At 37.4% G+C, this 12,884-nt stretch overlaps 1 protein-coding gene across 3 annotated transcripts in view; it reads left to right on the top strand.

Moving 5' to 3' along the window:
• PIK3C3 (phosphatidylinositol 3-kinase catalytic subunit type 3) overlaps nt 1-12,884 on the top strand; it is a 165,356-nt gene that overhangs the window by 91,935 nt on the left and 60,537 nt on the right. For all 3 annotated transcript variants that reach the window (XR_011563770.1, XM_070778690.1, XM_070778689.1), the window contains 3 exons: nt 4,401-4,506; nt 5,996-6,112; nt 10,730-10,861. Coding sequence is in view for 2 of the 3 variants with exons in the window: in XM_070778690.1 (XP_070634791.1) it covers nt 4,401-4,506; nt 5,996-6,112; nt 10,730-10,861 (355 nt within the window). In the remaining variant the exon portion in view is untranslated. The remainder of the gene's footprint in view (nt 1-4,400; nt 4,507-5,995; nt 6,113-10,729; nt 10,862-12,884) is intronic.

Below are 12,884 nucleotides of genomic sequence, written 5' to 3'. Positions count from 1 at the left end.
GGCCTATAATAATACAGACAATCCTTTTAAAATAAATGATGTCAACCTTTTAAACCACAGAGAGAAGTAATAGCTTCTAATCTGTTAAATGTTGAACATCAGGATCTATAAATTGTTCCACTTTTTTTTTTTTCTATAGCTATTCCAGTATGTTGAAATTAAAAATAAACTTTGGCTGCTTTGACATGTTTTTCTATAACTTTTAAGACCTTTCAAGGTAATAAAGTTTATTTATCTCACAAAATGAGATTGTCAGGAAAGTAGGTAGCCCACTGCTGTCATCATACAATGGGTACCCACATAATTTTGTCTGCATTTCTACTTGAAAATGACAGGTTTTAAGGAAGTTCAGTTCAGTTCAGTTCAGTGGCTCAGTCGTGTCCGACCCTCTGTGACCCCATGAATCGCAGCACGCCAGGCTTCCCTGTCCATCACCAACTCCCGGAGTTTACTCAGACTCACATCCATTGAGTCGGTGATGCCATCCAGCCATCTCATCCTCTGTCATCCCCTTCTTCTCCTGCCCCCAATCCTTCCCAGCATTAGGATCTTTTCCAGTGATTCAACTCTTCACATGAGGTGGCCAAAGTATTAGAGTTTCAGCTTCAACATCAGTCCTTCCAAAGAACACCCAGGACTGATCTCCTTCAGAATGGACTGGTTGAATCTTCTTGCAGTCCAAGGGACTCTCAGGAGTCTTCTCCAACACCACAGTTCAAAAGCAGAAGTACATGAGTGCTTTGTAGAATCTTCTTACTGCTGTGAACGGAGTTCAGAAGTGACTCAAATCTTGGTCTTCTTGTCTTAATCTAAGTTTATCCTTCATTTTGGAGATGACAGTCATTTTTATTTTAGATGGACTTGCCCTTTGTATCAGAACTTTGGCTTGAGTGATTTTGAGAGCTGTTTGTTATGTGACCTTTATCACATGGCTGTAGCCATTGTGTTTACTTGGTAGTCAAGGGGACCTGAACAAAGCAATGGAGCCTGTATATCACGGTCATCTGTATTGCTCGTTTAGAAAGGAGTTGCTGTGTAAATACAGGAAAAGACAATGAGTATACTAACGTGACAAAGATAGTAAAGACTTTAAAGGATTATTGTTGTTGTTCAGTCACCAAGTAGGGTCCAACTCTTCACAACCCCCAGGACTGTAGCATGCCTGGCTTCTCTGTTCCTCACCTCTCTTGGAATTTGCCCAAGTTCACATCCAGTGAACTGGTGATTCCATCCATCCATCTCATCCTCTGTCACCCTCTTCTCCTTTTGCCTTCAGTCTTTCCCAGCATCAGGGTCTTTTCCAGTGAGTCAGCTGTTCACATCAGATGGCCAAAGTATTAGAGCTTCAGCTTCCACTTCAGTCCTTCCAAGGAGTATTCAGGGTTGACTTCCTTTAAGATTGACTGATTTGATCTCCTTCTTGCTTTCCAAGGGACTCTCAAGGTGATGGAGATAGTAAAGACCTCACTATTCCATACTGAGACTTTGCTACCTACATACTAAGGTGATGGAGATGGTAAAGACTTTAAAGAGTTATTGGCTTTTTTAAATTTTATTTTAAATTCGTATGTGTCCTGTGGCTATAGGACACTTATGAATCCTGTGGTTTTCTTTGTTCAAGATTTAAGAATGCTTTCTTGAATTTTTGGTTTTGAACTATTGTCAGGAACATAAAGTAAATGTAGTTTCATGGTTTAGTTTTTCATACTGCTTTACAGAAAATTCTAGGTTATGCAGCTCTGAGGACTTCCAGATCACCTGTTACTATGGTACAGCATGGCACTGGGAAGTCAGTAGGAGAAGGCACTTAACTTTTACCAGCCTTTAAAATATTTCTGTGTATAAGACTATATTGCATATGTCAGGGCCCACTAAATATTTTTTAAGATACAGAATCTGACATCAGGTTTTTTATAACTTCTGAAGGGAGCTAGGGAGTAAGTTGTGAAACAGTGATGAGCCAGGTAACATTATCAGCAGAAGTTGTTGTGAGAGGCCGTACCTGTTCTGGGACGTTAGAGAAGAAGGAAGTTTTTAGTGTTTAAGAGTTCTGGGAAGTGATGGAGTGTCCCTGTGTTTGAAGTGTGGATAGAATCAGGAAGGGTGGAGGCGGGAAGGTATTTCAGGACAGTACTATAACATGAGCAAAAGCACAAAGTAGGGTAGGGGAGTCGAGCTGACTAGAGTGTGAATGCATTAACTGGAGACAGTGGAGGTTGAACCAGAAACTTAGGGCCCCAGAGAGTTGTTTTTAAATAGAAGGACCCATGATGGGACCCATCATGCCCCATCATGGGGCATGATGAAGGTAGTTTAAAGAAGAAAACTTTAGGATGATTATATTGATCAGTAAGGTGTTTGTCTTAGGGTTAGAGAAGCTGGGTGAAAGGTATCTGCTGATTGATTCCAGACAGGGCTGGCTAGTAGTGAGAACAATTCCAGGTGTTTGAAATGGGCGAATGTGGCCTAGGCTTGGCTTTAGATCTAGAGGCCCCAAATTAAACACAAAGTGCTAGGAATAGTTTTAGGTAGGACCTGTGTTCACTGGTTTGGTTACAACCTCACTTTTTTCTTTTTTTCTTGTATTGAGGTGATCCAAACTGTAGCCCAAATGACAGAAATGTTGATAATGCCTTAAATTGAGAGAAAAATCATTCATTTAGTGTGATAGCTTCAGTTTTACACATGTTCAGTTATAAATGACAAGCAGTTTCCTGAAAAGGGGATCTACTGCTTGAAAACTAGGGTAGATGAATGTAAAAGCAGACCACCTTAAGTATTATGTCCAGGCATGGAAGTGCTAACTGTATAGTGCAAACAGATAAACTCTCTGTTCTCTTGAAGCTTACCTTCTAGGTGGTTGAATATTTCTTTCTGGACATAGTGTAAAGGAAAATAGTAAGCCCTGTGATTTGAGATTTGTGAAGTACTATCAGTTAAGGAGGTTAAGAAGTTTCATGTGGTTTTTAAAAGGTCAAACAGTGTGAGAGAGTAAGATTACTAGAAAGAATTCTGACCTTGGAGCCCAGAATCCCGGATTCTGATTTCAACTCTTCATTCAACTTAATTGCATCACCATGGGCAAGATACAACCACCTCTAAGTTTGCAGTTCAGTTCACTCGCTCAGTCGTGTCCAACTCTGCGACCCCATGAGTCACAGCACGCCAGGCCTCCCTGTCCATCACCAACTCCCGGAGTTCACCCAGACTCACATCCATCGAGTCATTGATGCCATCCAGCCATCTCATCCTCTGTTGTCCCCTTCTCCTCCTGCCCCCAATTCCTTCCAGCATCAGAGTCTTTTCCAATGAGTCAACTCTTTGCATGAGGTGGCCAAAGTACTGGAGTTTCAGCTTTAGCATCATTCCTTCCAAAGAAATCTCAGGGCTGATCTCCTTCAGAATGGACTGGTTGGATCTTGCAGTCCAAGGGACTCTCAAGAGTCTTCTCCAACACCACAGTTCAAAAGCATCAATTCTTAAAACAAGCAAGTTTCAAACTGTACATCATGATCCATTTGAAATAAATTTTAAGGCTCACAGTCTAGCTCACAATCTTGTGTTATTTAAAGAAAAACGAAATAGAACAATAACAAATATTAACATATTATTCATAGAATATTGCTTTGTGAATCTTTTTTCTGCGTTACGCGTCCACATGCACACATGGGCTCTGTGCAACAAGTACTGATATAAAATGCATGTCAGTATGGCTTGTTCCAGTAATAACAACTGAAAACACTGGATTAGACAACCTCTAAAATCTAATCCAGGTCATTGTTCATATAATTAAGTGAATTGTATAAGCAGTGTAGGTTTAAGAATATATTTATATTTAAATTTTTTTAGCTCTCTAAAATCACAGTTTTATGATGGAAACATTGAAGATTTTATATGGAATTTCAAGAAATGAAGAAATTGGGTGGGAAAGGGAAAGTTAATAAATTTATCTTTTGGACTTATGTTAATGAGAAAAGCTTCAGAGTTTTTTTTTTTTCCCCCAGAATAAGAGAGCCTTATGTAATACCAAAAATATTACAGAAATTTTTAAAATATTTTTGTTCATGAGTTACTTGGTAGATGTGTGAGCTTATATGATTTCTGAAGATGTTAATGTTCTATGTACCTCATAAAGAATTAGGAGAAAATGCTCATTTTGATCCCAAAATTTTTAGAAAATCTAGGATATTTTACAAATTAAGGCATCCTTTTACTAATTTATCTTTTATAGAAGGTTTTGTGTGTTGTTCCCTTCATTTTCAGATTTTAAGAGTGATAATAAAATGTTACATTACTCATTATTTTTGCAAATGTGGATTAATCTTTTAATGGAAAGGCATAAATAAAATGAATCTGTGTTTCATTTCACACTTATATGAATGACTTAACCTGTTTTTAAGGTATGTGATAGTGGAATGTGAAGATCAAGATACTCAGCAGAGAGATCCAAAGACCCATGAAATGTACTTGAATGTCATGAGACGGTTCAGCCAAGCATTGTTGAAGGTAACCATTTAATGTATGGATTGGCGTATACAGTCCATGGGCCCTATCTGGCCCATTGCCTGTTTTGGTATGGTCTATGGACACGACTGAGCGACTCATCTGATCTGATGAGCTAAACATTGCTTTTTGTTTTTAAATAATTGGGAAAAGTCACAAGAAGAGTAATACTTTGCAACACATAAAAATTATGTCAAATTCACAAGTCAGTGTTCATAAGTAATATTGTATTGGCACATAGTTATGCTCATTTGCTTTCATATTGTTTGTGACCACTTTGACTACAATAGGAGTAAATAGCCAGAATGGAAACTCTGTAGTCAGCAACACCTAAAGTAGTTAATCCTTGGCCCTTTATAGAAAGTTTGTTGACCCCTAAGTTAATGAAACAAACCTGTTGATGCAACCAAAAAAAACCCAAATCTCTGCTCTTTTGTTTCACTCTCTGTTTTCTATTTTTATTTTTAAGACTAAGTACATTTACTTAAATCTGGCAGTGATCATATTGCAGATACTTTACATGGACACATTTTCTAGAGATCTGTAGGCCTTTTTTACCTGGTGTTCTTGTGATTGTTAAGGCAATGTCTCAGTTCAGCCAGCAGAGGGTGCATGGGCCATGAAAAAAAACTCAACAACATTACCTGATTTGCTGTAGAAACATTTGCTTCATAGCATATTTATCTGCTGTTTCATGTTCCATTTAAATTGTCTTGAAATTTAAATCACATCTTATTGAATTCTTTGACCAAACTTTTTTATAGTTCTCAGAGCCCATAGATTTGCTATATCTAAACTGATTGGAAAATAAGCAGTTGGTCCTCTCTTCTAATCTCAATTCTGTCACTAATAGCCTTTGTCATCCTCTGAGGAAATTTTGGTCTCTTTGAGATTAAATTTCAGTCTTTTAAATAAAAATATATAATTGCCAAGCTGCTTCTTTCAGTGTAATTGGAGAAATTAAATGAGAAAATATTATTTTATAATATCTTATGAACTGAGAATTACTACATAAGACTTCATAGCATTGGTTTTTATGGTTTTTATTTTACTAAGCTAGCATATTATATTGCTATCTGAGAACTTTTTTTTAACGATTTAATTTGTTGCTTGAAGATAGTATTGTTTTACTATATGCCCAGAACATTTTTGAAGAAATTATAAACGTCCAGATATGTATTGAATCAGTAAGTGAATACACTTTGGGTCAATAAATTCTGTCTTGTCACACAGTTGCATGTGGGAAAAAACGTGCAATTTTTGATAGATGAGTATTCACTGACGACTCACATAATTTTCAACTGTAGAAGAGTTGGTGTTTAAGATAGCAGGCTTCTCGTTATCTCTGAATCAAGATAATTCTTTTTTCAGTATTACTTTGTGTTGAAGTTTGTAGTTATTAAATAATAAATAAAGGTCACCCATGCTATTGAAGAAACTCTGATCATTATGCTATATAGAATTAACTTTTCTTTCCTTTGAATTCCTTCAGGGTGATAAGTCTGTCCGAGTTATGCGTTCTCTGCTGGCTGCACAACAGACTTTTGTAGATCGGCTGGTGCACCTAATGAAGGCAGTGCAGCGTGAAAGTGGAAATCGTAAGAAAAAGGTAAACCTTCCGGCTGTGCTTTCTGTTTATGCTTAGAGGTGGTGGTTTAGTCACTAAGTCATATCCGACTCTTTGTGATCCCATGGATTGTAGCCTGCCAGTCTCCTCTGTCCATGGGATTTTCCAGGCAAGAATACTGAAATGGGTTGCCATTTCCTTCTCTAGCAGATCTTCCTGATCGAGCGATCAAACCTGGGTCTCCTGCATTGCAGGCAGATGAACAACATTAGTCTCACTGTACATCTTCACCAGAACTCTTATGTGACCAGTAGATCTCAACAGTGGGCTTAAAATATTCAGGAAACCATGTTGTAAACAGATGTGTTACCATGCAGGCTTTGTTCTTAATTTAAGAGCAACAGTTGATGTAGCATAACTCTTAAGGGCCTTAGGATTTTTGAAATGGTAGATAAGTGTTGGCTTCAACTTCAGCCCCTAACCAGAGCATCAGCCTGCCCTTTGAAGCTTTGAAGCCAGGCATTGACTTCTCCTTTTGAGCTGTGAAAGTCCTAGATGACATCTTCTTCCAATAAAAGGCTGTGTCATCTGCAGTGAAAAATCTGTTGTTTAGTGTAGTAGCAACTTTTGTTAATTATTTTTGCCAGATTCTCTGGATAACCTTGCTGCATCTTCTACATCTGCACTTGCTGCTTCATCTTGCATTTTCATGCTATGGAGATGACTTCTTTCCTTAAACCTCATGAGCCAGCCTCTGCTAGCTTCAAATTTTTCTTCTGCGTTCTCTCACCTCTTTCAGCCTTCACAGCCTTGAAGAGACTTAGGGCCTTGTTCTGGATTAAGCTTTGGCCTAAGGGGGTGTTGTGCCCGGTTTGATCTTGTATCGAGACCACTAAAACTGTCTCTGTATCAGCAATAAGCTTGTTTTGCTTTCTTATCATTTCTGTGTTCCATAATATCCTTCAAGAATTTTTCCTTTGTGTTTACGGTTTGGCTGTCTGTTTGGCATAAGAAGCCTAGATTTTGGCCTGTCTTGGCTTCATCATGCGTTCCTCACTAGCTTTATTATCTCTAACTTTTGAGTTAAAGTGAGAGGCATGTGACTCTTCCTTTCACTTAGACACATAAAGGCCATTGTAGGGGTTGTAAGTTGGCCTAATTTCAACATTTTTGTGTCAGGGAATAGCAGAAGAAAGAAGAAGGACAGCTGGTCAGTGGGGTAGTCAAAACACTAGTAACATTTTATTGATTAGGTTCTGCGTTTTATATGAGCTTGGTTTATGATGCCCCAAATCAATTGCAATAATATTAAAGATCACTGATCATGGATCATCTTAAGAAGTATAATAATAGAAAGTTTGGAATATTGCAAAAATTAGCAAAATGTGACATAGAGACACAAAGTGAGCAAGTGGTGTTGAAAAATTGGCACCAGTAGTTTTGCTTGATGCAGGGTTGCTGTAGACCTTCAATTTGTAAAAAATGCAATACCTGCGAAGCGCACCAAAGTGAGGTGCAATTAAATAAAGTGTGCCTGTTATAGTATAGGAGTGGTTAGATCCTGTACTGATTTTGTATTGGATCCTATTTTATGAGTTTATATACATTGATTGAGGTGCTGTTATTATCCCAGTCATGAGGAAAAGTAGGTAATGGGAAGTTAAGTAAGTTGCAAGATGTCCCCAGGTAGTAATTGTTGGAGTTGGGGTTTGTACCCAGACATTCTGAGTCCATATTTTTATATACAGTGTTTCCTGGCTCTCATTTTAGAATCTTAGCATCTTAGAATGCAGTTTATTTGGCATGGAAAGAACCTCAAGAGGTTACTTAGATGGGAATTCTTCTGAGAAAAAGAAGATCCAGAGTGATTCACCCAAGGTTACAGAACTGGTGATAATAACTGGCAATCTGTTCTCATAACCAGTACATTGATCTTGCTGTCAGTGGGGTCAGGTTTCTACCTAATGAAAACAGATTAACATCTGTTCTTCAAATGCTATTTTTCCTGAACAGTTGCCCAAATGATATGAAGGACTCAACTTGATATCTTCTCTTTACCTAATCCTATAATTGGAAAATCTTTCTTAGTGACCTTTGTAAAACACCAGAACACATTTTGCTGTTGTTCCTCAGAATTGTAAGAGGAAAGCAGAGAGGAAAAGGTGAAAAATTGAGTCAGAAATTTAAAGCAAGGGATCTAGTCCAGCAGAGATGTATGTGAGGAATAATGTTAACATTATAATAGTGTTAATAAGGTCAGGGAGGAGAAAATAGACTGAAGAGAAACACATTTTTATTGAGTTGGCATTTTCTTTGTTTTTGAGAAGAATTAAAAATCCTGGTTAAATTCCTACTGCCATTCCTCCTGGAGCCCTTCTCCCTAGAGGTGCCCGTGTGAGAAGCAGTGTGATCCCAGTGCTCACAGCAAAAGCATGCCTGTTCTCGTGACTGTCAGTTTGTTTAAACCACACTTTGTTCTTATGTGACTCTTCTGTTCACCACATGCATGAACCTCTAGCTACACCTCAAATTTTGGCAGTCTGGAAGATGACTGCTTCCTGGAGATACCACTTACAGTCCCTAAAATACATTTTGTATTTGCCACATACTGCAGAACACATTGTTTTGCCTGTGTTTTAAATCAGACAGTCCCAAATGTAGTGTTAACATTGGCTAAAACTCTTCTCAGACATTTTTTCATGATGATAAGAAAAGGCAAACTTGGTTTTTATTTACGTAGTTTTACTAGAAACAAGCCCCCACATTTAAGTGCAAGGCCAAGAGGATGCTCCACCACCATTATTTGCGTTATTACCAGGAATAATGAATTGGCTACAGTTAATAATTTAAAATCATATGTAATGCTTTTCCATCCCTCATAATGAAGTTGGGAGAGACTTGTCTTGGTGAGTCCAGCAGTGGTAAATGTGTTGCAAGGGAATCCATGAGTTAGGTTTCAGATGGTAAAACAGATACTAATACTGTTGCTACCTTCTTTCCTTTGCTGATGTCATTTAGGAAAAATTCTCTTGATTCAAGTCTTTGAATCTAGATGTTTGAGTTCTAATAAAAATACATTAATTCCACATTTAAAAACAAAGCTTTTATTTTAAATATTAAGTATTCTCTTTCACTTCATAATTCTTTAGATTATAATATATATTCTATAAAAATATATTGCATGCCTATTGTGTGCCAAGCACTCTTTTTAGAGTCTGGGATACAGTGGTGACTATAAAAACCCCTACCTTTATAATGTAAGGAGCTTACATTCCTGTTGGAGGAAAAAGTTAACAAAATAAGTAAAATATATTATATGCTATATAGTGTCTTATGCTATTGAGGAAAATAAAGCAGGAAAGGGGGATAGGTAGTGCCAGGTTCAAGTATTAAGGCAGTGGTTCATTTCTCAATGGAATGATCGTGAAGGCCTCACTAAGAGTTGACATTTGAACAAAAACCTGAAGCAAGTCGGGGAGCACACCATGTGAATATCTAGAGAAGATTGTCTCAGCAAGAGGAACCGCAAGCACGAGGGCCCTGATGTGGGAGCATGTGTGACATGTTTGAGAAATAGGAAGAAGTGCAGTGTATTTGGTCAAGTTTTCTCCCCTTGAAAACAAGCTTACCTATTTAAAGAATGCTAGACTCACAAGGTTTCCCAAATGGCGCAAGTGGTAAAGAATCTGTCTGCTAATGCAGGAGATGCAAGGAAGATGGGTTCCCTGGACAGAGGAGCCTGATGGGCTTCAATGCATGGGGTTGCAAAGAATTGGACAGACTGAGCATGCACATGTGTGCGCGCACACACACACACACACTCTCTCTCTCTCTCTCTCTCTCTCAATCTCTCTCTCTCTCTCACAGCTTTCCAAGGAAATAGATTGTCCTTTTGAAATTGAATAGGTGGGCTTGGTCTAAACATTATAAATGCTGCTAAGTGAGAAAAGTGTTTCATCCTGACTTGAACTGCTCAGTTTCTGAAATCTTGGCTTAATGCAGTCTGTATGTGAGCTAAAGAAAATAAATAAATGATTATAAGAGTTGAGCAAGCTCTGGGAGTTGGTAATGGATATGGAAGCCTGGCGTGCTGCAGTCCACAGGGTCACAGAGTCAGACACAACTGAACTGAACCTTATATCTTAGTAAAAGTTTCATCAGACAGAATCAATGAATAGTAAAATATAGGGTCCAAGTTCCTCCAAGTAAATTGAGTTTACTTTTTAAACCCAAAATACGCAGTGAAACAGCTAATGAAATTCTTGCTTAATATCTGGTCATGTGAAATTAAGCTTCAAATGGTCTCTTTGTGACTTCACAAGTCCTTTTAAAGCAGAAATTATATCTTTAAGTTCAGCCTGAGAATATCCCTGATTCTCAGTTGCAGCAAGAGAAACATATTCCCTGACCTCTGAGAGTCCAGCATTTCATAGGTCAGGGGATCGTGCCTTACAAAGCATGCTGCTGTCATTGTCAGGTGGATTTTAAGTGCTTTTCTCTCACACTTACTAACTCCTTTATGTTAGTTCACTTAGACTTTTATGGTGCTTTGCAAATATTTTAAAGTTAATGTTGTCGGTCTTTTACATCCTTACCATATGCTTTAAAAGCCACTTTTCCATTTTAACCTAATTAGTACTTTATAACTTGTTTTCCTAGAATGAGAGACTACAGGCATTGCTTGGAGACAATGAAAAGATGAACCTGTCTGATGTGGAACTTATCCCACTGCCTTTAGAACCTCAGGTGAAAATTAGAGGAATAATTCCAGAAACAGCTACATTGTTTAAGGTAATTGTGGTGGATCTTTGATATCTATGACTGGAGCTGATTCTTTAAAGCTGAATCAGAGACTCTACGTTTGGGGGAAAAAATGCCTTTTATTTATCAGTGTGTTTTAAGATCTTTTTGTAATACCTGTGGACATTTTTATGTGAAATGTATGAAGTATTTTTATATCACTGGGTTTTTTAATGTTTAATTCTTTGAACTATTTATTAATCAGAGCCACACCTGTCTTTTCCCATGTAAGCTTAAAAAAATAAATTGAATTGCACACTTAGGCATTTACTTTATAAATTCCTGTGGTTAGATAAGAATTCCAGTTACCCTTTTATAAAATTTTTCAATTTGGTATCTGTTCCTATGACTTAAATATTTTCTCATCTTTTTAAGTGATAATTCTCTTTAGTCCATAACAGCATGTGCCTGGCTTTCTTTTGGCTGGCCCCCACTTGAATAGTTAGAAAGGACTGGAGGCAGCTGCCTTCTCTAAGCAGACCAGAGGGCTGAGATCATTCCTTGTGAAGCTTCATTGAGACATGATGTCATAGGTTGTCTGATTCTAGGGTTGGGAAAGGGGGAAGTTGCATTGGAATATTACTTTCTATTGGGTAAGAAAGGCCTCATAGATCTCTCCTTAGGATATATTTTAAAAAGAGTATGATTACAATAAGAAATAGTTCAGATTTTTTTTAAGGGTGTGATTTGAAAGGCCACCTATGGCAGCCCAGCATGCACAACCGCAATATGTTTCAAAAAGCAGTACTTCAACCTTACTGCATGTTATGGACTGATAGTGTCTATTCTTCTAAAAATTATTCTATTGCATCAGTTTTTAAATGTTGTTTGCAACCTGTTTAGTTCGTTTTAAGACTCATTGAGTTATAAACCTGCATTTTAAAAAATACTGGTTATAGGAGAGAGAATACAAGAATTTCTTAGTTCATGCCAGAACTCCCAAATAAGATCTAATATTCTCATTCCCTTAGGACTAACCAAGAACAGTGTTTTATCATTTTTTTTAATTAAATTTATTTATTTTAATTGGAGGCTAATTACTTTACAATATTTTATTGGTTTTGCCATATATCAACATGAATCCTCCACGGGTGTACACGTGTTCCCCACCCTGAACCCCCGTCCCACCTCCATCCCCATACCATCCCTCTGGCTCATGCATCCTGTATCCTGCATCAAACCTGGACGGGTGATTCGTTTCTTATATTATACATGTTTCAAAATGTTTTATCATTTTTTAGCAAACAGGATGAAAAAGAATATTTAAGACATAGAGCCGGAGTAAAAGTGCGATATGAGAATCTGTCGCCATTGTTAGGTAGATTCTGGATCCATTTTTTTCCTTAAATAATTTTATAATTATGTAATAATACAAAGTATAGATGGTCAATAAGATATCATGGGATATCTTTTTAATCCTAATGTTCAATTCTGAATTTTTTCTTCTAGCCTTTATTAAATAAGTGGACATTCTTGAAAATTCTGAATTGGAGTTTAGGACTAATGGTTCTAGGGCATTTACTGCATAACTCTAGGATTATAATTCTTAACCATTTGGGGGTCATGAGTTTAAGAGTCCAATGAAAGTGATGGATTGGATATTTTAGAAAGTTACCTGGAATGCTTGTACATACACTGAAATGTCTGCACAGAATTGTAGCAGAATCTGTGAATTCTTGTTTGCCCTTCTATGAACTCCTTAGAGCTGAAAAGGTTATGGACTTAGTTTTCAGTATTTTTAAACAGTATTTTGTTAGACCCTAGCTTAAGAACAAAAGCTAGGTCTCTGTGGGGAGTGAGCCCCTTAAGGCACTGGGATTAGTGCCTAGTTATCTTTAGATTGTCATATGTTTACACTAGATTTCAGATGTACTCTAAATTTCAAAATCAGATCCAAATCGGAGTAGGGAAGTTATAACAAAGAACATCTTGCTTATCATTTATCTTTAGGAATTTTGCTTCCAGTTGTTTTCTTGAGCGTTTGTGAGTAGGGTACAGGGATAAAATATATTTA

The sequence above is a fragment of the Bos indicus genome, chromosome 24, assembly GCF_029378745.1.
Source record: "Bos indicus isolate NIAB-ARS_2022 breed Sahiwal x Tharparkar chromosome 24, NIAB-ARS_B.indTharparkar_mat_pri_1.0, whole genome shotgun sequence".
Lineage (NCBI taxonomy): Eukaryota > Metazoa > Chordata > Mammalia > Artiodactyla > Bovidae > Bos > Bos indicus.
Note: the sequence above shows the minus strand (reverse complement) of the source record. Positions and strands in the feature narration are given on the sequence as shown.